At 42.2% G+C, this 26,321-nt stretch overlaps 1 protein-coding gene and 1 long non-coding RNA gene across 3 annotated transcripts in view; one reads left to right on the top strand and one right to left on the bottom strand.

Annotated features, from left to right (window-relative positions):
• The window catches only part of MDN1 (midasin AAA ATPase 1), a 162,318-nt gene that overhangs the window by 77,985 nt on the left and 58,012 nt on the right, over positions 1-26,321 (top strand). Inside the window, exons 46-64 of the mRNA XM_075923877.1 lie at positions 2,547-2,755; positions 4,024-4,169; positions 5,104-5,306; positions 7,105-7,325; positions 9,233-9,346; positions 10,368-10,500; positions 11,978-12,087; positions 13,383-13,516; positions 14,591-14,751; positions 15,192-15,312; positions 16,469-16,679; positions 16,893-17,124; positions 18,198-18,324; positions 19,775-19,945; positions 20,299-20,513; positions 20,618-21,005; positions 21,238-21,347; positions 22,552-23,251; positions 24,622-24,783. Of these exons, the coding sequence (XP_075779992.1) occupies positions 2,547-2,755; positions 4,024-4,169; positions 5,104-5,306; positions 7,105-7,325; positions 9,233-9,346; positions 10,368-10,500; positions 11,978-12,087; positions 13,383-13,516; positions 14,591-14,751; positions 15,192-15,312; positions 16,469-16,679; positions 16,893-17,124; positions 18,198-18,324; positions 19,775-19,945; positions 20,299-20,513; positions 20,618-21,005; positions 21,238-21,347; positions 22,552-23,251; positions 24,622-24,783 (3,868 nt within the window). The remainder of the gene's footprint in view (positions 1-2,546; positions 2,756-4,023; positions 4,170-5,103; positions 5,307-7,104; positions 7,326-9,232; positions 9,347-10,367; positions 10,501-11,977; positions 12,088-13,382; positions 13,517-14,590; positions 14,752-15,191; positions 15,313-16,468; positions 16,680-16,892; positions 17,125-18,197; positions 18,325-19,774; positions 19,946-20,298; positions 20,514-20,617; positions 21,006-21,237; positions 21,348-22,551; positions 23,252-24,621; positions 24,784-26,321) is intronic.
• The window catches only part of LOC142827834 (uncharacterized), a 63,652-nt gene continuing 59,475 nt past the window's right edge, over positions 22,145-26,321 (bottom strand). For both annotated transcript variants that reach the window (XR_012902598.1, XR_012902599.1), the window contains exon 5: positions 22,145-22,308. This is a non-coding gene — a long non-coding RNA (uncharacterized LOC142827834). The remainder of the gene's footprint in view (positions 22,309-26,321) is intronic.

Below are 26,321 nucleotides of genomic sequence, written 5' to 3'. Positions count from 1 at the left end.
AATATTCAAACACTGTGGTGGGTTGGGCAGTAATTTTTGCAGGGGGGACCACTCTCAAGAATTTAAGTGGTCAGGGGCCACACTTTTCTCCTCTATTAATGGGGTGAGGGTGGGGTTTCTGAGGGAGCGTGGGTTACAGGAGGAAGCTCCAAACCGGATTGGAGTATGGGAGGGAATTTGGGTACGGGAGGAGATTGGGATGTCAGGCTTAGGCTCTTGCCAGGAGGTGCTTACTATAGGCAGCTGCCACCTGGTGGCCCAGTGGGACACTCAGGCATGCTGCCTGCTTGCCATATTCCCACACATTGCTCAAAACTGCCAGCTGTTGAGCAAGCATATCTCTGGCTGCCTCTTGGGGGAGGTGGATGGCAGGTCTCTGCACTGCCCACGTCCACAAGCACTGCCCCTCCAACTCCCACGGGCTGGTTTCTGGCCAAAGGGAGCTGTGAGAATGGTACTAGGGCACTTTGAGCAGCAGTCAGCCTGCACACCCTGCTTTGGCTGCGGGACACAAGCAGCTTGGACGATCATGACAAGCCAGATCCAAATGTTTGGCAGGTCAGATCCAGCCTGAGGGTCATATATTGCCCACCTCTGTGCTATGGTAATGTAGCCATATAAGGGCCTAAAATAGATCAGTCTCCTCTTGCTTTTCCAGATTAACAAAAAGAACAGGTCATAACTGTGCCAGTTGAGTAACTTTTTTATCAGGAGAGTACATACTTAACCTGAGATAATATACCTGTGCCAGTCAACATCTCAAGTAATGATTTGGGGAGATGGAGATGGGATGTTTTAGCCAGCACTCTATCTAGTCTTGTCATCTTATTTTTGTGAAATAATAGGAGAGATGATGTATTTTGGTTCCACTGTATGTCTCTCAGCAGAATCTTTTTGAGCTTTTCTACAGTGTGATATAAAATGTGCTTGCTTTGATGTGTTTCCCTTTTAGGGTACGTCTACATTGCACAGCTACATCCTTGCAGCTACACAAGCCACCTAGTATTTCAAAATATGTTTTGAAATAATGGGCATGCTATTTCCTATGCTCTGCATAGCAAGCAGGAGGTTCCTGGGGGTGAGGGGCACCTCCAAGGCAGAGGGCAGGAGCAGCATGGCAGTGCTGAGAGGGGCAGATGAAGTGGCACCACTGGATGGCCTCTCTGCCAAACCTGTCAGAATCACCTGTCAGAAATTCCAACATCTGCCAGTAGACCCTGAAATACTGGTTGGTGACCTCTGACCCAGGGCCTGCTGTGGACATTGGTTGTTCCAGCCAGGTGGGAGCACCCCTGTCCGTGCAACCCCTGGCCCATGGTGGGCGTGGAGCCCCACCAGTTAATCAGAACCATAAGTATCACCCATTAAGGGGTTAACCAATTAACCAACTAACCTTTCAAGAAGTACCTCTTGTTTACATAGGTGAAGCAGCCACATGGAGTTGCATCCATACCTTCACAAGACAGTATGCCTCCTCAACTGATGTATCCTTTGGGTTTAGAGTCCTTCAATCCTCAATATACCATCCAAGTCCTCATACTGTCCTTCATGATTCCTGTTCTGTCAGTGATTCATAAAGCAATACCCGTAGGGACCAGCTTAGAAGAAAAATAGAGGTTACCTATCTTCCATAACCAGAGTTTCTTGAGATGAGATGTCCCTGTCTGTATTCTACTTCTAGCCCTCCTTCCCCTCTGCTTTGGATCGTAGTAGAGAAGGAACTTGAGAGGTGGGCAGTGTGCACTGCCTCTTGTACCTTCAGTCTTTTAATCAGAAGCAGCTAAGGGGGGAAGCAGGAGCTGGTGCCATCTCCCCCCTGCCACAAAGCAGCCTCTGCCTGTGGCAAGCCCAGGCCCGTCACAAGCAAAGGCTGCTCTGCATTCTGCAGAGCAGCCCCTGGACACAGGGAGTCCCAGCTCCCTACTGGAGGCCCCCCCTGCTGAACCTGGCATGAGCCAGGATTGAGTAAGCCTGGCTCAGGCTCAGCTTGCACCGAGTCTGTTTACCCTTGCTGTGGCTTTGCATTTTAAATGTAGTAAGAGCCACCCTATATTTAAAATGCAAAGGCATGGCAGAGGTAGGTCTTGGACATGGCACGAGCCAGAACTGAGCAGTCCTGGCTCATGCCGAGTCTGGGACTGCAGTGGCTCTGCATTTTAAATGTACTAAATGCATTTAAAATGCAGAGCCACAGCACGAGCTAGGACAGAGCACCTTCCCTTATTGACTAATTGTGTAGTCAATACAAATTGTTTCGATGACATGATTAGCCAATTACCCGCCTCTTAACATCCTTACTACTAGCAAAAATCTTCCAGTTTCAGGCGTGTGGAGTGCATGCATAGCTTTTGTGGAATTCAGACAGAGCTCATGTATCTCTGGTTATAGAAGGGAAAGAGCTAACCTCTGTTTCCTCAGAATTTAACCCTTTATTACCATGAATTATATGATAATTTTATATGCAGTGGCATTCTCTGCAGAGCAGTCTTAATGGCTCTAGAATGAAATTTTGATTGGTTTATTAATCTGTTCTGAATATTTAACAGGCTTTTTCTTTCAATGGATCCTTTTCATGGGGAAATATCCAGAGCCATGAGAAACCGAGGGATTGAGATTTACATTGCTGGGGAAAGTGATGGGAATTCATTAGACAATCTAGATGTGAAGATGTTGCTGCATGGACTCGGCTTACTGGGAGATAGTGTATGTGATGCACTCATGGCTGTATATTCAGAAACTAAAGAAGTTATAGCAGGTGAGACAAGCCTCTTAATAGTTTGGTGGTAAATATTATATTTTGGCATTATGTATCTTGTGTGGCCCCAAGCTTGACACTGAATGTTAAGACTGGAGTATTTTGGTCCCTCCAAATGTGCATTATGTCTTATTAAAGATGCTTTTAGTATAATTAGGTTTTTTCTTCCGTTTCTGCTTTTCAAGGACTAGGTGTGAATTGTAAAACTCAAAAGAATCCAACATGCACTTACAATTTCTCTTTGTTTGGTATGAATTATGCAAGAGTCGATAGATTTGGAGGGGGTGGTTGTGAATGAAAATTATTCTAGTTGAAAATCAATATAGGAGAGAGAACTTGCACAAGGTCCTGTGTATCACTCAAGCCCCATGTAATGGTAAATGCTAAAGTGGTAGGGTGGTCCTTTGCACTGCTGTACATTTCCTTCCATGTGACCAGTATGTTGTATCTGCAACACATCTATCTACTTTGTCAATACCATTTTCAGATTGGTTTTATAAGAACTATATGTATAATTTAATAAAGGGTGAGTTATATTTACATTCAGCCTCAGCTAGGATGAATTCGGTTAATGTGGAAAAATTCCTGTCACTGTGTGGTTCTGTGGAAAGAGATCACCTGGAAATTTGGTTTCTATTCCAAGCTTTGCTACTTGACATTTGACTTTGGCCCGAGTATAAACAGGTTAAAATCTAGAGGATTTTCTTTTAAGTTTAGTTTTAGTTAGGGATTCAAAATCCCATTTAATTAGTTAACTGATTAACTGGGATCCCGTGGACAGGGGGCCTGGCAGAGCTTGAGCAGCCCGCAGCATGGTGGGCATGGTCGGAATGGAGTAGCTCTCTGCCATAGCACAGGTTGCTCTGTCCACCTATCTCAGAACTGGAGCTGGCCGAGCCAGCCCCTCCACACTGCTCTGTGGGCAGGGGGGGCGCTGCTTGGGCTGGACTGGGCTAGAGGGCCCCACAATATGATTTGCCTGGCCGGGATGGAGACTGCTAGTCTGTGATGCCTGGCTGGGGCCACTGTGACGTCAGAGCAACCTTCCTGCCCATGGTAGGCTAGGGGCTTCTCTAGCCCAGCCAGGCTGCCAGTAAACCAGTTTACCAGTAAGCATCACCCAGTAAAGTAATTCATTAATATTTGGTGCTCTGTTGAAATGCACTATAGAATGTAAGTGTGTGGCCTCAGCAGGTGAGCATGGTGAGAGAGGAAAGTGTTGGCAAATTAAAACGGTTGGCTGATACTAATATTCGTTGCCTTCTCAGGTTCTATGTTGTCATTGTCAACTTTGATTCATGCTGCTACGTTAATTGTGCAACAGTTGCATCGAGGCCTTGGCTTAGCAAAGAGTTTTTACAGAGCTTGTTGGGAAGTGTATGTCCGCTCACAACAGTCCCACATGAACCAAAAGGTAAATGTTTCATTCGCCTTAAAACTGTATTGTGTTTTGTCACAAACGAACCCCAGTATCAACAGTCGTGGAAAGGACTACTGCCAGGAGGAGGGCTGGTGATTCTGATAGCAGCTCTGTAAAGGGCCCTAGTATGTTGTTGGAGGACATTGTGCTCTTGGGAGTTTCAGGCCCCAATTCCAAGCTGCTCCTGTCAAGAGAAGCAGCCTGATGAAGAGCAAGGAAAAGGTAGCTTTGACCACTTTGCTGGGAGCTTCTTTGGTCAAGTGTTATCTACATTACCCCTGGGGAAGGCTCTTCACTTCATCTACACTGCAAAGGTTGCCTGGGAAGCCTTTCTGTGTCATGAAGTGGCTGAAAGTGCACAATGCATTTCAGCTCCATCTTCGCCCTGCTGGCACATTCTGCCTGCCCCCTAACATTCTCCTAAAACCGGACTGTAGTAGAATAATGGGAGCAAACAATAGGGATGGGGGTTTAATTTGAATCTATGTGCAAGGTAATTAATCAGCAGGGAAATCCAGCTGATTCTAGCCTCTTTACTCCACATCTGCAGTGTAAATCACTCTCTTAAGATGGGACCTTTAAAGAAGCAGTCTGTTAATTGTATTATTTACAATCTGTGTCTCCTCAAGCAAAAGTTAGAGGCAGTAGCTCTGATGGAATTACAGCCTGGAGAAATTTTATTTTTTCAGCCTGAAGTTCCATTTGGATATGGTTGTACTGTCTTCCTATCTTGCTGTTCACTATTATGTGATGTTCAGAAAAGCTGAATGCATTTTGGTTGTGCTGAAGTGTTTTAGGATCTTTTGATTTGAAATCTTGAACATGGTAAGATTATGTATATTCTTAATTAAAGCCCTGCCTGAGCAGTGGTGCCTGAATGCATGCTTTAATACGTAATGCTGAATTGTTCTATGCTGTTCTGTTTTAGCTTGCACTGGACTTGGTAATGAAGCATGTTTCAGCTCTGACATCCCATGAAACTTGGGGTAACTCCCTGCTAGCAATGGGATTATGGCCAGACTCGCTACCCACAGGCCTGTTTTCAGCTGAAGATTCACTTCTTTCTACTATCCAGAGTGATGGACAGGTCCTAGCATACTGTTTGAACAGACTGAGTCTGCAAAGCAGCAGGTAGGCAAGAGGCAATTTTTGGTTAAAGAATGAGCAACAAATCACACTGAATGACTGTATCTACTATCAATAAATGGTGTTGACACTATGGTGGTCTGTCAGGAATGAGTGATTAACTTTTCATCATTCATTGTGAACCTTAGGAACTATTTTGTTGTTTTGTTTTTCAAATGAATGAACATTCTCAGTCCACATTATCCTGGATTATGATACAGCATTGTACATCTCATATAAAAATGGGCAAAGCAAATCATCCTACTTTTTAAGTATTTTGTTCATTCTCTTCCCCTGCCTTTCCCCAGTTTTCCTACGGGTTAATTAAGGTCCAGTAATGTATCCAGTTCTTTCTGCTTTAAGTAGTCTAATACAGTTTCTCAACCTTTTTTTTAAATAAAATACCCCTTTAAAAATAAGTACCCCCAGTATCTACAGTTTTCAGACAAACAACTTTTTCTCTACCATTGCAACACATTTGTTTAAATAACTTAATTGTAGCTAGGTGGGAAATGAAATTTTTGGGTGTAAAAAGTACAAAAATAATAAAGTGCTGTAAAACTTAACACAAAACCTCAGTTTTCTCCAGATTTTAATTGTACCGCCTAGACTTCTCTCAAGTACCCCTAAAGGTACTGGTACCACTAGTTGAGAAACAATGGTCTATTAGATACATTGCATACACTGAGAGTGGGAGAAAGTTGGGTGACCACATTCTTACTTTAACGTATTAGTTGCTAGACATTGTGGAAAAGAGAGCACAAAGAAAGTGTCTGAATGAAGAGGAGGAACTTCCTGTGTCAGCATGGGGAAGGCCATTTTAGGTGTAAAGCATAGAATGTGTACATGTCAACACTGGAGATGGACAAACCAGTCCAATCAGGAGCTGGCCAAATGATTTTGGATCTAAATACTTTGAAGTTCAAAATCATGTGGCTAATCATCTAGATTAGATTATATTCAGGCGCCTCTGTACTCCCTGCTTTCATCCAGAAGCAGAAATACTCTCAAAAGGACCTGTTATGCTCCTTTTGAACTGGCAAAAAGATAATTGTTTGCTGTATTAAAGCATTTCTTTATAAGATTGTGGTCCAGTAGCTTCAGATGAATAGCCAAACTGCGAGCTCCTTATCCAGATGAAGTTGCCAGTTCCAAGTCTTGCATGTGGTGGGAAGATGGAAGAATTCCTTTAGGCAGTTTCATGCCCAATTTTTCAAGCTTTCACAAAGTTGAAACAAAATCTGTGTTTGCTTCTGTTGTAAATTTTTGGATGGCAAGGGCAGTGCCCTTCTGTGAAATGAGGCATAATGTTATGTGACAATCAATCAATGGCAGCGCAAGGCACAGAAGTTAATACTGAAGCTAAATATTTTAAAAGCAGTGTTTTTCTCCTGTGTTGTCCTCTTACTTTTTCTTCCCATCCTAACCTGTATTCTTACACTGTAAATTCTTTGGTGCAGGGACTCCGTCATAATTTGTCCTATAAAATTCTAAGATTAGTCATTTGTGTGTATAAAGTAGCCATGATATTGAGTTGCTGGTAGAATACATCTTAAGCACAGTTAAAAATGTGTAAGTGGATTTAAAATCTAAAATTTCTAGTAAAAACAAAAGCTAAGTCAATCTGGAATAGAGCGTATTTTCAAATAGCTATCTACTTGAGGCAAAAATCACTGTTGCTTGTTTATACTTTACATATTAATTATCAGCAACTTGACTTTCACAACTAATTCACTTTCAGAATTGGGGGGGAGGTTTCCCTAGTCTTCGTTAATTTAACTCTAATTATTTTCATCCATTTCAGAACATTCCCACTTACTCTGCAAGATTTGCAGAAAGTTATGCAATCCACTAATTCAGAGAGTCTGCGATTCAGTGCTGTTCAGATGGATGCCTATTGGATAGATGAAATAGAAGTTCTGTCTGCTTCTGTTGAATTGTTTATAGAAAAGGCATCCAATCTGGATTGGATGTTGAGGGTTAGATGGCTTAATCACTTAACCAAGAATTTATCACAAGTGCTTGGTATGTATTATTTGTCATCATTATATTTAACACAGACTGATTTAGTTGATTTAATTCTTTCCTTTGTTTTTCCTTCACAGCAGCTCTAAAAGTTGTATACTGATACAATTTTGTTTAAAGATTACCCAGCTTTTAAATAAATTAGCTGGATAGCCAGAGAAGTCTGCGAAACTTGGGTATTTCTGGGACTGTGCTGTCTAATCAGTCAGAATAATGAGTGTTAGATGGGGAAAAGACATGCATTGCAGATCAGAACGTATTAAACATTTGATAGACCAGTTTAATTTAGGGATGGAAAAGGTTCAGTGGTTACCCGATAAGAATTAGCTTTACTGGCATGGTTACCGGTTTTAACCAGCTGGATCAGCTGGTGGGAGCAAATAGTTTAACAATAAGAATAGTTGAACAGTTTAATCGGTTAACCAATTTAGGTGGTTTTTACATCCCTAGTTTAATTAATGTAAGTTTGGAAATGCTTTTTGTAAATTAATTTGTTTACATCTGCTTAATTGAAACATAAGGTACTGTGGTTTTAGAAGTGTGCAAGCTGTCACTTGCCTCCAAAAAAAAAAAAAAGCTAATATGTGGCCAGCTACTTCTAGACTAAAACACACTAATTACCTTCCTCCACCCTCCCACCCCCCGCATCCGCCTTCTGTTCTGAAATGTGATTTGTCCTTTTCATATGTGTTCACTTTTTTTTAATTGTATCCTTTCATATATATGGTTGTGACTATTTTCTTCCACTATTTGATCTGAGGAAGTGGGTCTGGTTCACGAAAGCTCATCATCTAATAAACCATCTTGTTAGTCTTTAAAGTGCTACATAGTCCTGTATTTTGTTTAATCTAGAACAGTGGTTCTAAAACTTTTTGGCCTGCAGCTCCCGTCCCTCCCATAAGGTTGGGGAGGGGCTTTTAGAAGGTGGGCGGGCTCTGCCCGCCCACCATCCCGTGATTTCAAATAGGCTCCTCTCCCTCCACCCCCCAATGCAAACCTTTATGTGGACCACTAACCAATCACCCATGATGACAAAATACCTTCCCTTATCTCTAAATACCTTTAAATACTGAATATTGTTTAGGCTACTGGAACTATAACACAGGGAGGTATACATAACTGGTTAGAAAGGAAATATTAATCAAAATTAAAATATTTAAACAGATTAAGAGCTTTAACTTTAGCATGGTAGTTTACCAAACTTTGTTTTAAATAAAGTAAAATATGAATTTGTCCAAAACAAAAGGTTTCAGTGTTGTCTCTATTTATGGCATGGGTGGGGAATCTTTTCTGTGTCTGGGGCCACTGAACCACAGAAAAATCAATTGGGAGCCACACAATAGCGAGAAGCAAACCCCCCCCCCCCCAAGAATAATAATAATGTAAAAAGTCAAACCCTCCTGGATGTGACTTTCCCCCTCCTCCCGTCTCCCCCTCCCTGCCCCAACTGAAATGCCTCATTCTCTGGGCGCCTTCGTAGCAGTGATATCAAATTGCTACAGTGCACTGTTGTGGGCCTTCTGGAAGACTGATCTGCTATTTGTATAGGAAACTTCGGATATGTGACCGCCCAAGTTCTGACCCCCCCCACACTTACAACCATTTTTGTAAGTGCGGAAGGGGCCGAAAACCCTCGACTTATGTCCTCGGCACACATTTACGACCGTGCACGGCACCTATAGTGAATGAGGGTTTGCATTATGATGCCGTTCGACTTGCAACACTTCCCCGGGAACCAATCGCATCACAATTCGGGGGCCGCCTTTAGTTAGTGAGGAAAGAGGGCAACCAATAACTCGGCAGATGAGATTTCAACTGCCTGAGCTGATATAGCTTGAGTTCATGATGACTACATATGTTTTGAATCTTCAAAGCTACAAACTCCTATCTATTATTTTCGCCTACAGATTCAGCGCAAACTCAACTAGAAGTTGGTGCTGCATCTCTGAAGAGTTTCTACTCCAGTCCCCTCTCTGCTGGAATTAGTAATGTGATCAAATTGCTACAGCCAAACACGACAGGTGCTTTTGCTTTTTCCCATTCCTTTTTAGTCTTCATTTTTGCATTCTGTTTTTCTTGTAAAGAGTGAAGTTTGCAGATGGTGGTTTTTTTTTTTTTTTTTTTTGGTGTGTGGTGGGTTTTTTGTTTTGTTTTTTGTTATGAACATGTCACAACTTCTCTGGGAAAATCTGATGAACAAAAATAGTGAAACTTGAAAGTTATATACATTGGTGATAAGCAAAATATTGTAAAGTTCACTGGAATTAGCCTTGAATTTGAGTGTGGTATCCCCCTGAAATATATAGGAAGCAGTTTAAACAATACATGTGTGGCACCACAGATAGTGTTGTTCTTGCACCATACTTTTGGCTAAAGTAGAAAACGTTGAAAAATATGGGTAGAATGTTAGGTTAATGGACCACTCCACCTTGCATGGTCCTTTAACATAGGAAGCTAGCAGATATTTTCAGTGGCCTGTTCCACCTTGTATTTGGCTGCGAGCCTCAGAATACCTTTCTCAGGTCTGAAGAAGAGATCCATGTAGCTCAACAGCTTGTTTCTCTCTCAACAACAGAAATTGGTATAGCATTTCTTTACCCACCTTGTGTCTCAGCTTAAAGTTTGGCATTTATAGGAATTCATGGAATGGATAGATTTCAAAAGAATAAGGAAAAGGCTTTAATCTAGAGCTGTGCAGGGTGCATACCATTGTGCTTCCTAGAGCCTGTTGTCAAATCACAGCTGCATTTTGCTTGGGTGCTCTGTGGGAAGGGGCTTTTATGTTCTGTCTCTCTTTCTCTAGCATGTCTGCAGAGAAATGGTCCCATTCCCAAAATTAAGAAATAGTTGAAAGAATAGCTGACCGCATGAGTCTTATTTGCATGCTGAAATTGTCCATTGCACTCAGTGATATCTCAGGTTTGGTCTCTCATTACCTTTATGGAAATCCCTACTCGTGTCTCAGAGGGATGGAGAAAGAAAAGTAATACCATTTTTATTTGGTAAATCATGCTATTTCTCTGTAAATGCTTGCCTTTCCAGATGAACATGTGATGCCACTGGATCCAAGATGGAATACTCAGTTTTTAGATATCATTAGAAATTCATTGAGCTTTGACACTGAAGTGGAACACACAGATCAGCTTCTTCTCCTTCTGGCGTCTGTATCAAATTGGTAGGTTCATACAAATGCAATGTGGCAGACTTGTGGCTTGTGACGATTACACTGGGATTTTAGCCAGTGCTGTACAGTAAGTCGTGGTTCTTGCCAATGTTCCTGTTGAGCATTATGTTTAAATTCTGTCAGAAGTAGCTCTAACCTAGGCTTGTTTTTTGGCCATCACATTTGAAAATCTAAATCTTCAGACCCTGCTTTTGCTTTTGGGTTAAAGACAAATTTGGAGCTGTCACTCTGTTAATGGCATAGGGGGAGCAGTAAGGTAATTTAACAGCAATTGTGCTGTAATAATAAACAAAAATAGAACCAGGGGAAGCAGAAAGTGTGGAACAGGTGCAGTAAAACTACTGACTTCAGACTCAAAATACCCTATTTTGTAAGGCAGGAACTTGACTGACTTTCCCACAACTGCTTTTAGTTTAAATAAAAAGGGGTGAATGGGAAAGTTATGAAGCAAAACTCTGAGTTAAGAGTAAAAAGTTGGTTCTTGCCACCTGGAAAATCCCACATAGTCACTGCTAATTCCGTGGATTTTGCAAACAGAAACAGTTACAAACCAAACAGATCACACAGTCAAACAATAGGTAAGTGTAGTGACAGTGCTCATAGGATGAGGATTCCACAACATCCTCTATTGATAAGCAGCTTCTTGCCAAACAGAATGGTGTTACGCACAAATTTCTTTACCCAGAGTTAAGAGTAAAAAGTTGGTTCTTGCCACCTGGAAAATCCCACATAGTCACTGCTAATTGCGTGGATTTTGCCAACAGAAACAGTTACAAACCAAACAGATCACACAGTCAAACAATAGGTAAGTGTAGTGACAATGCTCATAGGATGAGGATTCCACAACATCCTCTATTGATAAGCAGCTTCTTGCCAAACAGAATGGTGTTACGCACAAATTTCTTTACCCATCTTGAGATCTGTTTCTTTATCTGGCGACAGTGGGGGAGCTATCCGGCCAAAATCCCTCCTCACAGCCTGGTGTGACACTGTAATACTCACAGTTCCATCTAAATCGTATGTGACTCCAGGCCTTCCAGTAACGGCTGCTACTCTTCAGTCTGGCTACAGAAGGCGGCTTTAGTTCAGGCCTACCACAGGCCTTCCAACATGGCTACAGAAAAGCCATATTGGTACATAAGGAGGTTGTGGAATCTCCATCATTGGAGATTTTTAAGAGCGGTTTAGACAAACATCTGTCAGAGGTGATAGATGGTGCTTGGCACTGCCATGAGGACAGGGGACTGGACTTGATGGCCTCTTGAGATTCCTTCCAGTTCTAGTGTTCTATGATCCTTTACAGGCCAAATTTAAGCTACCTGATGTTCAGACCTTCTAATTCTTGCTTCAAATAGTGCTGAGATATCAAATGTCCCTAAGCTGCTCTACCCTCTCTGATATGTTATAGGGGCTTTTGATCTGGTTATGTCATACTTGTCCTGATGTGCTTATGTTGTTTTTAATTCAGGGCATTATTGTTTCTTGACCGGGAAAAAAGGAATTATACTGAGAAGAACCTGATTACTAGCAAAAAGTTGAAAACTAGTGCCTTAAGAATGTCTCTGGAGTTCCATAAAAGTAAGGCTTATTATCTCATTGTTTCTTTTACTGCATTATATGGTTAATGACTAAGAAAACCATGGTTACATTGGGTAGGAAGTTGATATAAATGCTCAGTTTCTTCAAGCATAATGAACATTACCCAATGTAGTGTGAAGTTTTAATATGTTCATGTGATGCGTTCAGACCAGAACTATAGCAAAATAAAATATTACTGTAGCTGAGTAGACATATCCCTCCAGTAGAGTTGAGTGTGTGTGGATAATGTTTCTCTCCTAAATAAATAGGTATGTGTAGAGAGGTAGTCCCATTGCATGCCTCATTGGTAACTACTATAAAAAAGGTGGTTAGTGGAAATTGGAAAGGTGTAAAGCTTCCTCTGATTTTTCACTTCCTTATGGTTTGCCCAAGGAACTCTCTGGGTGGGTGGGTGTGTGTGTGTGTGTGTGTGTGTGGTTTAAGTGGAAAGACTTGATTATACACACCAATCAGTGTCTCATGTAGTAACTTTTTGGTACTAGCATTTTGATTTTATTTTAAACAAAGTTCCAAGTTGATATTTAAAAAAATATACAGCATCATTTTGTAAAGTCTGAATGGTAAAGATTGGCATTTATTCTGCCTACTAGATTTGCAATCATGTACAGGTAGTCCCCGGGTTACGTACAAGATAGGGACTGTAGGTTTGTTCTTAAGTTGAATCTGTATGTAAGTTGGAACTGGCGTCCAGATTCAGCCGCTGCTGAAACTGACCAGCGGCTGACTACAGGAAGCCCGAGACAGAGTTGTTCTGCCCCGGGCTTCCTGGAATGAGCCTCTGATCAGTTTCAACAGGCTGAATCTGGACGCCAGTTCCATACAGATTCAACTTAAGAACCCCAGGCGTCCCCAAGTCAGCTGCTGCTGAAACTGATCAGCGGCTGATTCCAGGAAGCCCGGGGCAGAGCAACTCTGCCTCGGGCTTCCTGTAGTCAGCGCTGGTCAGTTTCAGCAGCGGCTGACTTGGGGATGCCTGGGGCAGAGCAGCTGGGGTGCTGCTGGATAGCTTGTAAATGTTGAAATGTATTTGACTGCTTAGTGTTGTCTCTGCGTTGAGTATTCCCTGTACAACTCTACTTGGTAGTAGGGAATGTTGCAGATATTAAGGGAATATGTAGTTATGCAAGGGAAAAATAGTAAAGTTTTAAAGCGGTGATCACTGTATCTAAGAGATATAGTGTCCAGAGACTAACCTTGTTGTTCTGTGTAGATATAATATTATAACTTTAACCCCTCCCCATTTTTTCTTTTTTTGTTTTAATCTGTACATCAAGGTCCAGGGACTTATAACTCTCTTCCACATACTATTGTGGCCAATCTTGCTGCTTTCTTTGAACTTTGGGATGCCTTTGTGTTGCACTGGGTGAAGACTTCTCAAGTGACCTTAACAGATGACAAGGTGCATGATGTGAGTAGAATTTTTAACTTGCTCTTGCTACAGTTATTTAGAATTCAGAATTCTGTCCGAGCATCTCTATTTTTAGTCTCATGGTTTCTGAAATAAACCAGGGTTTTGTTTAGAATGTGGAATGTGACATTTTGTATAGTGTCAGGTATAAGCGATTAAGCTGATCTGCAAAATTTATATTGAACTGTTGTATCCGTTATCCATCTCATTATTCTAAGAAAGTGGTTTTCAACCTTTTTCTTTTGTGGACCCCTAAAATTTTTTGGATGGAGGTTTGGGCCCCTTTGGAATTTTTAAACATAGTCTCAGGGATCTGCGGACAACTTATTGAAAATACACTGTAAGTTTTCAACGTGCTTTCGTTACCTCCTTTTATATCATCTCTTTGCTCCACTTCAGACCATTCAAAATGCTTTTGATAAAATCTTCCATCACGTAGACCATGCCACTCATCAAATCCCTTCACTAGCTTCTTCTCACTTTCTACATCAAATTCAGGTTTCTCATCTTTCTCTCATACATGCACAAGTTTGTTCTTTGCTTTCATGTCTGCTCTCATTTCTTCCTGCTTGTCTCCCCCAAAACTTTTTTGACGTAGCCTTCATGTCCTTCACTTCCTCTTGCCCTCTTTTATTTTTCAATGTCACTTGGTATGCTTAGAATTTCTTCCCCCTTTCTTACTTAAAAAACAGTTTCTCCCTCCATTTAGATTTTGCTCTAAATCTTCTTGCAATTTTAAAAGCAATCCCCAGTGATAACTATATTGCTTTAAAACTAGACCCTCGTTCAGTGTGTTGCCTGGACTATGTTGTTTCTCTCTAATTTAGATTGCAAAATCCATGGACCAGGTTGGTCTTGCTTTTTGCTATTTCATACACTGACGGGGCTCAATTAACAATGGATTTTGTAGTTGCTAATATTTTTAGGAGAACACATAGACATTTGTCCTCAAACGGTTTACCTAATTGCAAAAGAATTAGCACCATCAGTGCTCTACAACTACAGTGTAAGACCACCTGTAATATGCCAGGTTTCAGAGATGAGCAGGCTCTAACTTTCCTGCCTTGTCTTTAGATCTTGTGCTGCTTGCTGTGGCGTGACCGGTTTTGGGCAGCATCTGACACTCTGATGGTGGATTCTCCAGGGTTGGCACTCCTGTCACTTCATTGGCACTGGGTTATGAAGCATTTAATTGACAGAATTCCCCAGATACTGACTGGAAGCGAGCAGCACAAGTAGGTTGTTTGTCTCACAAGCAATACAACTAATAGAAAAGGTTGACATCTTCCTTTCCCTGCAACATATATAGCTATATTAAGCAATTACATTAGTGTTCTTTTTAAAATGCACTAGCTAAAACTGTTAAGCTTCATTTACTCTGTAAGCACAAGTATTGATGTTTGCTACGTTCCACTGTCACTGCAAGCACAAACGTTTGAGCTGAATGCCTTTGCCGTTGTTGTAAAACTTCTTACATTGTAGCTGTGGCCCTGTCCTCACTGAAAAAGTACCTATATGAACATTTTCCCCAGCATCCTTTTTGGATAAAGTGCAGGAGAGGAAAGAGAGTCTGCTGTTCTCCTTGTTGCGTATCTTTTTGCCTTTACCCTTGGACCTTTTTTAAAACCCTTTTTTTATTTTTTATTATTATTATTATTGTTGTTTTTACTTGAAGGGTTTCCAAAGAAATTCAGTCTGTTTCACAGCAGATTCAGAGCTGTTTGGCTAGTCCTGCTGGTATGTCTGCCAATGTAAAGAAGCTGCAGAAGTCCCTGGGGAGACCTCTTCCTTTCAAGGTAGATTATTCCATTTATAACAATGATTTGTACTGCTGTAGCACCTGGCTTCCAAGGATATTTAAACAGATTACAAACATTCCTTAAAGCTCCTAGTAAATCTCTGTAGAAGTCTTGTACTGTCATACTCATTTTCCAAGCCAGCAAATGGCACTCTCATTTCCTTGGATTCAGAAGAATGACTAATGCAAATGTTAACATTTGTTACATTTCAGAAATAAATTTTATATCATCAGCTGCCTAAATTAGGGTATGTCTATACTTGCCATTTAAAGCAAGAAAAAGTCCTCTTTTTGTGCAAAAATGTGGGAACGTCTACACTTGCCAGTGACTTTTTGTGATGAAATTTTTGAGATTCGCCATAAAAAAAACCCACCTCCATGTCAGGCATACAGCTCTTACCAGTGACACTTTGCAGTGAAGTGCAAGTGAAGTCAATCCTTTGGACACATCATGGCAACCCAATTTAAGAAACTCTGATTTAGAGAGTAGCCATTTGAAAATTACTTTCAGCCTTCTCAAGTGTTCCCTGCCTTGCTCCTTGAGAGAGAAGACAGCACTAACCACAGAGCAGGTGATGCTGCTTCTTCATTTGTTAGATTACAAGGCACATTCTGTGTCCCATTGACTAGAATTTAGTTGGCTGGGTAAAGAGAGTCTCCCCAGCTTCCATAAGTAGCTAATGTGAAAGGAACCGTGGTATATTTTCAAATCAGGATGTAGACAAACCAGTTAATGCCAGTGCAGTGTACCTGCTTGCAGGAATGACTTTGCAAATGCAGTCTCATAACCTTGTTAATACATGGTGTATGCTTGATGATCAGAGAGAGATGAATGGGTTAAATGAAAGTTATTTTACCTTTTTTTTCAGTTTATACAACCTAAATCTTAAATACTAATTGTTTTGGCCAGTTACCTCAACATATATGGCTTCCTAATGTTGGATTGAATACATAAGGGAGAGGAAGCATTAAGAATTGATGTTAAGTTGTGCATAACAATGAATACAATTTGCATGTGCAAGTATTGTGATTTGATTTAGAAAGCATGAGCACCATTTATTGGGCCACAGCTTATGTTCACTATGTCACTATAACTTTTGAAACAAAAACTGTTGCTTGTTTAAATATCTTCTTGGGTTTTTTTACATTTTCAGGATAAACTGGTGGCAGAATCTGTTGCCCAGCTGAAAGAATTCAGCAAGGCACTCAACATTGTGGAGATGAGATCTGCCTTTGGAGAAAGCAGATGGGAGGATGAAATGTGTTGTCTGAAAATTGCTGCCACTGGATGGAAAATAAAAAAGGCATTGCTGCGGGCCCAGGGCCTGGTGCTCAGAGCTAATCATTTAGAAGATGTTAATCCGGGTAAGTAATTTGCTTTATATGTGACAGTCTAGTACAATTGGAAGCACAGCGTCAGAACATCTAGCATATATTTAATTCATCCAGAAGTATTTATCTTTCTCATTTGTATCATATGTGTAAATGAGCAGTTCCTTTCAGACTCGTTGCTTGAACTGTTAATTGGTAAATATGTGAGTATGTGCATCTACATGCTTATTATCCCTCATCTTACAGGTGAATTAAGGAAGTTTGTGAACTTACAATGTTCACACCTGAAAGCAGAAGGAGTTAAGGTTGGTCATTCAGAAGAGAGTCATACTAAAGACATTATCTCCAGTCAGTTGGACTCTGCCTCATTAATCCAGCTCTGTAATAGGATTCAGCTGTGGCCAGCAATGGAATATCTGGCAATGCTCTGGCAGTATAAACTGATAGCGGATTGTGTAACTCAGGCTTGTCTAAGAAGGTAAGAGAAGAGCAGGTTTTCTTTCATGAAAATTGTGCAAATGTAACCCATTACAGAGAAAAAGAATAAGTTTGCTCTGCAGCCTTCACTGAGAGTGCATTGGCATTTAGCTCAAGTGATAGAGGCTCATGCACTAAGCTCCAGAGGTCCCAGGTTCAGTTTCACCTGTTGACCTTACATAAAGGATGAGGATTAGGACCTAACATCTCTGCATACAAATCAACACACATCATTCTTGCCTGTATGCAAAGCCACATTCTTGAAGTCTAAAATGAGTAATGTGTATGGAGTTGTTTAAGCTTGAGTATTTACTAGTTTCGTTCCCCTGGGATTAAGGCAGTTATACTGCATCTGCATTATGAGGTAGGAGGGTGATTCCCTGTTCCAGTACACATACTCATGCTAGCTGTCATTGAGCTAGCGCAAGTATATAGCACCATAGCTGTGGCTGACCTATGCCAACTATAGGTGAGTTGACAGCCATGTCGGACTCTCGGATGATGTGGTGGCGGTGATGGAATGTTGCCTCTGGGCTCCCAGAAGGATCAGGGCTGGTGGTAGCCAACCCTTGGTGGAGAATGCATCAGCAGCAGCCAGAAACTCTGGGCCCTTTTGAATCGCCAGGAGTCCCAGGGCAGTTGCCCTGTTCGTGCCCCTTCCCCTCCCCTATCGGTGGGCTTGGCCAAGTACATACCCACTTGTTTCAGGTTTGTATGAGGCACAAGTATGTTTTGTGCAGACAGACTATAGAACAAACAAGTAAAACATACATACTGGGAGCCTGTGCATAATCATGAAAGTTAACCAATGAGCCCAGGCCTGGCTTTCAATAATGGTCATGTTTGTATCAAAGAACAGTAAAGCAAGATGGGTGAATTGCCTCTAAATGATTTATTTATGGTTTCATTGAAAAGGTGTCTCACAGTTGATTTTGAACCCAGGAATAGCCTGTTCCACATCTCTTTGCTGAGGCCAAGACATTGCCTTTTCTCATTCAGCTGTGCATTCAAGTTGCATACAGTGTAGAACGTTTTTTTTTTGTTTCTAGTTGTTTTTTTTTACTTCTGCTATAGGAACAGCAGCAATCAACAGCTAAGCGTGTGTCCAGAGCTGAGTCAATATGTAACTTTTTGCCTTAAATTGACACCAGCTACTTCTCAACATCTGTATGGATTGTGGCACTTATCACACCTTAATAAGGTAAGAACAAGTTTTAATGTAAATTAGGGAAGAGAAGGAGTTGAAGCTGCTGCTGAGTACAGACACCTGGTGGCCAGCTGTTATGTTGAGACCAGAAGACTTAGCCAGCGTTGCTTGTGTCCCTCAGGGCACGGGGCTGGCAGTGTGTAGGGTGCGGGAGTTAGGGAACTCTGGACAGGGGCTTGGGGACATGGGGGGGGGGTACAAAATCAGACTGGGGTGAGGAGGGGCTCAGGGCAAGGAGTGGGGGGGGATGCAGGAATCAGAGCAGGGAGCGAGGAGGGGCTCAGGGCAGGGGATGTGGGTGTAGCAGTCAGGGCAGAGGGCTAGGAAGAGGGGGGGATCAGGCAGGGGTTGGGAGATGGTGGTAGCCACCGGCTTTTCCCTGAGGTGGTGGTGGGGGGGGGGGGGGGGTGCAGGCCGGACCTGCTGGTACTCTGGGAGTGAACAGGGGGCCATGCACCCTGTCCTCTGACTTTTCCCTGGAACTGGCTCAGGAGGGGAGTGAGGGAGATGAGCAGTCTGGTGCGGAGGAGCAGGGGGGGCTGTGCTTGGTGGCTCTATCGGGGGGAGGAGGGCAGGCTGTGGCTCCATGGTGGTGGGGCCAGTGAGTCTTTCTCTCTACAACCCCACTTTTGGTCCAGCATTGCAGCCCATGGTGTGTCTGCTCTCTTGTGGTTGCTCTGCAGTATGGCTGTTCCCTGTGCTCACTGCCCCCAGTGGTCATTGCAGAGCATAAACTGTCCCTCCGATGAGACTCCTCCCTTTCCATGTTATGGAAAATAATGGAATTCCAGGCACATCCCATTGTCCTGGCACAACCACACCCTGACCTCTCTTTAAGTCAGGATAGAGGAAGCTGCATACTGAAGTTGGTGGTCCTGGCTGTTACTGTTTAGGAGAAGTTCTTGAACAGACAGACAGGTGCACAAACAAGGGATGTAAAATCTCATTTAATTACTTAAAAAGTTAAACATTAGATTTAACTGGTTAACCACTTAAACGGGGTCTTGCAGGCAGGTTGGGGGCTGTTCTTCTCTGGCTGGGCCTGCTGCACCATGAGCTGCTCTGGCCAGGCTGGGTCTGCCACAGTGCTCTGCAGGTGAACGGCTGCTCCAGCCCACCTTGGCTGCCGGTTAACCAGGAACTGGTAAGCATCGCCCAGTAAGTGTGATGCTTACTGGTTAAGCAGTTAACCACTGACATCCTTAGCACAAACTTTCTAAAATATATAGCTAGATAGATAGATTGAATATAGGGTTTTTTCACAAGAGACGTAAACCCCACTCTCTGATGATAAAGAAGACTAAAGGTTTTAATATCTCCATGAGAAAAGAATTTCACACATACATGCTGTTCTTGTCTTTCTTTTGTTTCTAGCATAATCATTTTCTTTCACTGCCTGTAAATTAACCCTAGAAGACTTTTTTTCACCCTCCCTCTTGTTTAGGTATCCCTTGAAGAAATGTCTCTCTTGTGGTCAGAGCTGGTCAGTAGTGCACTAGAATTCTTCTGGCACAGTACTGTAACCACAGATCCAGTGTACTGGTTAACCTGGAAGCCATTACCTGGTGGAAAAGAAAGGAAAATACCTAAATCCCCTTCGTACCAATTTATGAAGGTTTGTTTTTTGTGACATAAATAGTATCTAAAGGAACATAAAATATCTATTTCTAATAATTTGCTAACAAGTTTTAAAACTCCGGTATACACAAGACAAGGGGTTCCTCTTTCCCAACCTCTAACATATGTTGGCTGCTAAACATGAATGTAAGGATAGATTGAGCATGTCCTCTATGCGTGTGTGTTTAAATATGCTCCGCCATTTGATTTTTTTCTTAACACTTCTGTTAAATTAAGCAATCATTTTGTAGTTTTGTTTAAAAGCTTTTCCTGAAGCTTATCTTTTGTGTAATGTTAACATAAGTGAGGAAATGCTATTAATATTACATATTTCTTAATCTTTTAATTTAGGGGCCAGGTATTTTGAATCGAGCAGTTTTCTCAAAGTGCCTCTTTGAAATTCTAACTAGCAGCAGCAAGACAAGTCAGTGGGATGCGAGTGGCCTTCCTGTTCTGTCTTCATCCCATGTGACACTGGGAGAATGGATGGAGAGAGCACAACAGCTTCGAGAAGTCAACACAGTTCTGTGGACCAACATGACTTTTTCTTCCATGGCAGAATTTAGGTATTATCAAAGTCCTTCCTCTACACATATTTACCTAAACCAGCAACATTACAGAACTGTATACTCAGCAGGGTGCCAACTTCTTTTTATCCTTATTCTTTCAGGTGTACGGATTCTAGAATTCAGGGTGTAATGTTATGTAGACAGCTCTTGGCTCTGCAGGATCTGGTTCCAGTAGACCTGCAAGAGGAATATTCACAGAGCTGTGATAAACTCTCCTCCAGGGACCCTGTGGCTTTTCAGTATATTCTCAAAGTACTCAAGGATGTTGCTGGTCAGGAGATGCTACCCAAAGAAGTGCTCTGTCTCTTGTTAACTTGCTTACAACAGTTCTTTGGGGAAGGAGAAGGGAATCAGGATCTATCAGATGCAGCTCAGCGTGGTAGCCTCTGGGTGAATATGGGTTTGGTGCAGATCCAGGTGTGGCTTCCACAGACAAGGTTTGATCCTGCAGTGAAAAGAGAATATAAACTCAAGTATGCCAAGGAGGAGGTGAGTGTGGAGTTTCTATCCCTTTTTTTAAAGCTGACTCCTACTGTGGAGTGCATTGTATTGTGGATGAAATTAAATTTAATTACACATAGGTGAATGCTACAAAAGTATGAGCTCAATATTAGAGTATCGCTATTAGATTGAGTAATATTTTTTTTTAAATCTTTTGGAAGGTGAACTTGTGAGCTATGCAAAACAAAAATATAAAATTATTTCACTTGTTCTTTACTAGTTACACCACCTGCAGTGTAAATGGAAGACACTAAATCTGTCAACCCAGTTACATACAGGAAAAGATCTTGAAGATGAAGCAATTGTCAGATTCACTCACCCCCATATCAGGTAATGGAGGAGGCACTTACCTATTCTGTTGATGATTGGGAGAGGTCAATGAAATTCTTTAGCAGTTGTTTGGATTTCTTCCATTGCATTGTCATGTTGTTTGTATTGCTTTGTTTGGAAATAATTTTGTTTGTGTAGCTGATTCTGGATCAGTGACTTCCAGATCAGCATTGTAAAAACAGGTATAGAAAATATTTTGTGGCACAAAAAGGCCTGACTTGTGGGAGGTATGATTCCCAACATGGATAGACATACTTGTCCTAGCTCACTTGAAGTGATTGTTCTAAAAGCGAGTGTCTGAGCTCATCCACTCCCCCAGGCCAAGCTAACTGGATCTCACAATGTCCACAATGCAAGTAAGCACAATTCTGCCTACCCACACTAGAAATCACGCCTCCCAGCTGCATTGTTGACCTATCCTAAGGGCTTATCTACATATACATTTTATGGCTTTAATTATACTCATATAATATAAGTAGTACAACACACAGGTGTGGATAAAGTTATACTAGTATAAAGGTGCCTTATTCCCCTTCCCACAAGGGAAGGGGAGAAAGTAAAGAGGAATAAGTTATACCAGTGTGAGGCATCTTTATACTGGTGGGAAGGACACTGAATTTGTGTTTTTTAAGCTGAGGAACTAGGGAAGAAATTTGAATAGGCAAGAGGCACCTCTGATTTTGTACTGTTTTGGAGCCTTCTGTATGCAGGAGATAGGATTGAATTCCATCGTGCAATAATAGTTCACGAGTTCCCACTGCTAATGAAAGTTCCTGATCTCATTTCAACACACGCAGATTGCTTGAACAATCCTTTACTAGAAGTTAGGGAGAAATAGAGCAAACTTGGATCAGCTCGTAGCCAGTTCTAAATGGCTGAGCTTCATAGGGTACTTTTAGTAGAGTTGCACCTCTTATTGTTTCTATCACTATCATTTGGTTCTTTAGGACCAAATTGTGACCTGAATTGGAAGGAAAAAGAGAGAAGGTAAAAGGAAAAAAAAAGAAGAGGGGTTAGTTTGTGTATTTGTTCACACAAAATGTCAATATCACATTCTTTGTTTCGATGTTTGTAAAACGATCATTTACTACCTCTTAGGAAATACAGCATTGTATAGATGATTTACATACTGTAATCTTATTGGGTACTTAATGGGATTTATGATATGCTTCTAAAATTGCTCAGTGTCCTTATTTCCTAACAGATTTCTACACCAAAGAATGCAAAATCTGAAGGAACAAATAGGCAGTCTTTCCAGAAAACAGGCCTTCAGACCCCAACTTCCCCCATATGACTGCTTATATCAGGAAGTTCATCAGTATGTCAACAGCATTGCACAAATTTCTACAGTCCAGGATCTCTTAGCTCGCCTTCTACAGTTCCTTCATGAAAACAGGCCCAAGTCACTCCAGGCAGTACAGAACCTGCTAAATGAAGAAGCATCCTGGCAGCAATCTCACCGTCAGTTTAGGAAACACTTGACAGAAGAATATGCTTTGTACCCTGATGCTGTCACCCCACTGCAAGCTGCCATTTTACAGCTGCAGCATGGCATGAGACTAGTGGCCTCTGAGGTTTATACAAGACTCAATAGCGTTGTCTGTCCAGCCAAACTTGGCACCCTTGTTACTTCTTTGTTGGCATTTCCGTCTGTTGGCCCTAACTTCCCCACTTATCTTTCACATGCGGATACTTTATGCTCAGTGCAGTCTGTGAACATCCTCTGTGGCCTTAAAAAGTTATCTCTGAAATGCTCTGAAAGAGAGTCGGATGAGCAGGTTCAGAATTCCTATCCAACTCAGGAACAGCTGCTAGTAAATGCCTTATTGTATCTTCGATGCCATGTATTGTCTAAGGGAGAAATGGACCAGAAATCTCTGCAGCTTTTCAGGCATCTATGTCAGGTAAAGTTTCCTGAGTAAATGGCATAAATACTTCTAAAAGCCAAATGTCAGAAATACAGTGTAAGTGTAGCTTTGTTTTCAACAGTGATTTCTAGATGGGTGTCTCTCCTGCTGATCCTGCTGGATAAATCTTAGAGTAACAAAAGCAACAGTAGCAATTTTTTCATAGAAATGAAAATGGTAATTTACATTGTGTGCTAGGATAATATGGTTCACATATTTTCAGACATAAAACCAAATCCTGCATTGCTTACTCCAGAAAAAACTACCTTTCATTTCACTGTGTGGAGGGTGGTGTTTCTTCTGAAAAGGGATTCAGTAAAAACTATCTGTAGGGCTCTACCAGATGCAAGGTTCTTTCTGATCAATTCCACACCCATAGTATTTGGAAATTAGTCTTTCATGTTTTCAGATGTTTACATGTGAAATGTCATGGTGTTGGAATTGTGGGGGCCCCTCCCAACCCAAAACGGGGGTAGAGGGTTGTGGGATTAACACTCTCACTTGTGTACTGCCTTAAGAGCTGCAGAGCTTCTTCAGCTGAAGAAAGTTCCCAGAGGTGGTGGCAAGTCTGATTTCCCACTGTGCTGCTGGAAGCACTCCAGCTGGGTGCTCCTCACTGCTAGTCCTGGCCAGTGGCAAATTAACACATGGGATATGTGCCCAGTAGCTCTGAACAGTTTGGGGGGTCCTGGAAAAATGGGTGCCCTGAGCCTCAGGCAGAAGAGGTGGAAATGGGTTGTCCTGAGCCCGGGGAGAAGCTGTGGGATGGAAGCCCCAAGCCTCACTCCTAGGAGTGGGGAGGGATAGGGTTTGCTCTTCACCTGCACAGTTGCCCTCAGCAGGGAGATTAGGCTCATGTCCAGGTACCGCCCCTGCCTGCAGAAAGCTCTGCAGCTGATACAATGTAGAAGAGAGTGTGTGTCTCCCTCGCTTCTGTACAACTGATCCCCTCACCAAGAGCTGCCATTCAGGGATGAGCCCTCCTGTCCTTCACCAGTCCAGCTGGAAGTAGCAGCTGGAGCTTGAGGCCGAGTAAGAGCCCCAGCTGAGACACCCCAGCCTTGCCCTTCCAATAGCTAGATTTCATGGGGGAGGTCTGTGTCACATTTTTCATTGCCATGAATTTAAGACCTTAACTTTAGGATTTATCTCATGTTTGAATGGCCTTTTTCATACAGTTTCAGAGGTGTGATGTTCCAGGAATTTACAAATGAAATGTTTTAGTGTTCACGCGACATGGTTTCTACACCTGCAATAAGTATTGTATGCTGTGAAAAATAAAGATATTGCCTCAGTGTTAAGACAAATGGTGAGGGTAGGTGGGAGTGTTTAATTTCTAAAGAATCTTCAGTGTCGTGTTTTTTCAGGCAATTATAAATGAATGGGATGAAAGTGAGCGCTGCATCCAGGAGCAGGAGGAGCAACAAAGCCTTCTGTACAGATACAGGAGTAAGAGCCATGGAACAGGGCGAAGTGAGGAAGAGGAGGAAGAGAGAGAATTTAGAAGGAGATTCCCGCTCTATGAGAAGGTAGAAGAAGAATACTTTAGGGAAAGATGCATTGTACAGTTTTTTTAAACTTTTTTTCTTAGCTATTAGGAAATTAATCAATTTTTTCTCTTCTCCAGGAGAAAAATGTGGGAAGGATTTTGACACACTGATATACTCTGAGTGTACTATTAAAATATTTTGTTCTTTTTTCATTTATGGATAGTCGTCTTTGCATTTAAAGACCATGTATACACATTCAGCACTGCAGTGGGGCAGCTGTACCAGTTTGTTTGCGCTGCTGTGGTATGTCTGTTGAAAATGTTCTATGCCCATGGGAGAGAGGCCATGTCTACAATGCATAAAGATCAGGGCTTCTGCAGTCGATCTTTCGAGGGTGCAGTTTAGTGGGTCTAGTGAAGACTCGCTAATTCAAACTGAGAGGCACCCCTGTCGGTACTAGTACTCCTGCTCCTCACAAGTAAGGGAAGCCGACGACAGCATAATGAGAACACTTGTGCAGCATTAAGATGCTAGAACATGATTGTGATCTGAAAAGACCTGCTGAACCTGAAGAGTCCACTAAAGAGAGTATTTCTGGCTCCTGTTCCCCCACCTAAAAGAAATAACTTGAATCCGCCGGGTCATGCAGCTAGCCAGTAGGGATGTTAAGAAGCATGTAATTTGTTAATCATGGAGTAAACAAAATGTTTGTCAACTACATGATTAATCAAGAAGGGCTATCACTGCAAGCACTCAGTCCCAGCTCACACTGGCTATGTCTACACTCGCGGCTTCTTGCGCAAGAACATCTTGCGCAAGTGTTCTTGTGCAAGAACCCTTGCTCAAGATAACGTCCACACTGCCATGTGCGAGCTGTGCTTTTGCGCAAGAGCGCCCATGGCAGTGTGGATGCTTTCTTGCTCAAGAAAGCTTTGATGGCCATTTTAGCCATAGGGTTTTCTTGCGCAAGAAATCCCTGCTGAGAGTCCACACTGCCCTCTTGCGCAAGAGCTCCTGTTCAAGAGGGCTTACACCTGTCAAAAAAGAGCGTAGTTCTTGCGCAAGGAGCCCCCTCTTACCACGCTGTACTGTAAATTTACTTGTGCAAGAGCAGGCGGACAGTGTGGACGCTCTGCAGATTCTTGCGCAAGAACGGCCATACTTGCGCAAGAAGCCGCGAGTGTAGACATAGCCACTGAGTTCTGGGAGCTACCCCTGCTGCAGCTATTAATGAAAAAGTAATTTAGGAGCTGGCAGGCAGGCCTGGATCAGTCCAGGTTCGTGCTGTGTCCCGGGAGCTACCCCCACTGCGGCTCTGCAGTAATACATTCCTTACAGAGCTGCACCAGGAGATAGCTGCCTGCTGGCTCCTAAATTATTTTTCATGCAGAGCTGCAGTGGGGCTAGGTCCTGTGAGCCGGGACTGAGCCAGGCTGCTGGCCAGCCCTTTAAAAAATGTACTGGAAGAGCCGTGGTGGGGTGCGGGGAAGTGCATGTTAGTGGTAACATTAACCAATAAGCTTTTGCTTATTGGTTAATCATTTAACTGACTACACTATTACATCCCCATGACCCTG

Source organism: Pelodiscus sinensis, chromosome 3 (assembly GCF_049634645.1).
Source record: "Pelodiscus sinensis isolate JC-2024 chromosome 3, ASM4963464v1, whole genome shotgun sequence".
Lineage (NCBI taxonomy): Eukaryota > Metazoa > Chordata > Testudines > Trionychidae > Pelodiscus > Pelodiscus sinensis.
This window is presented reverse-complemented; position numbering and strand designations above follow the sequence as displayed.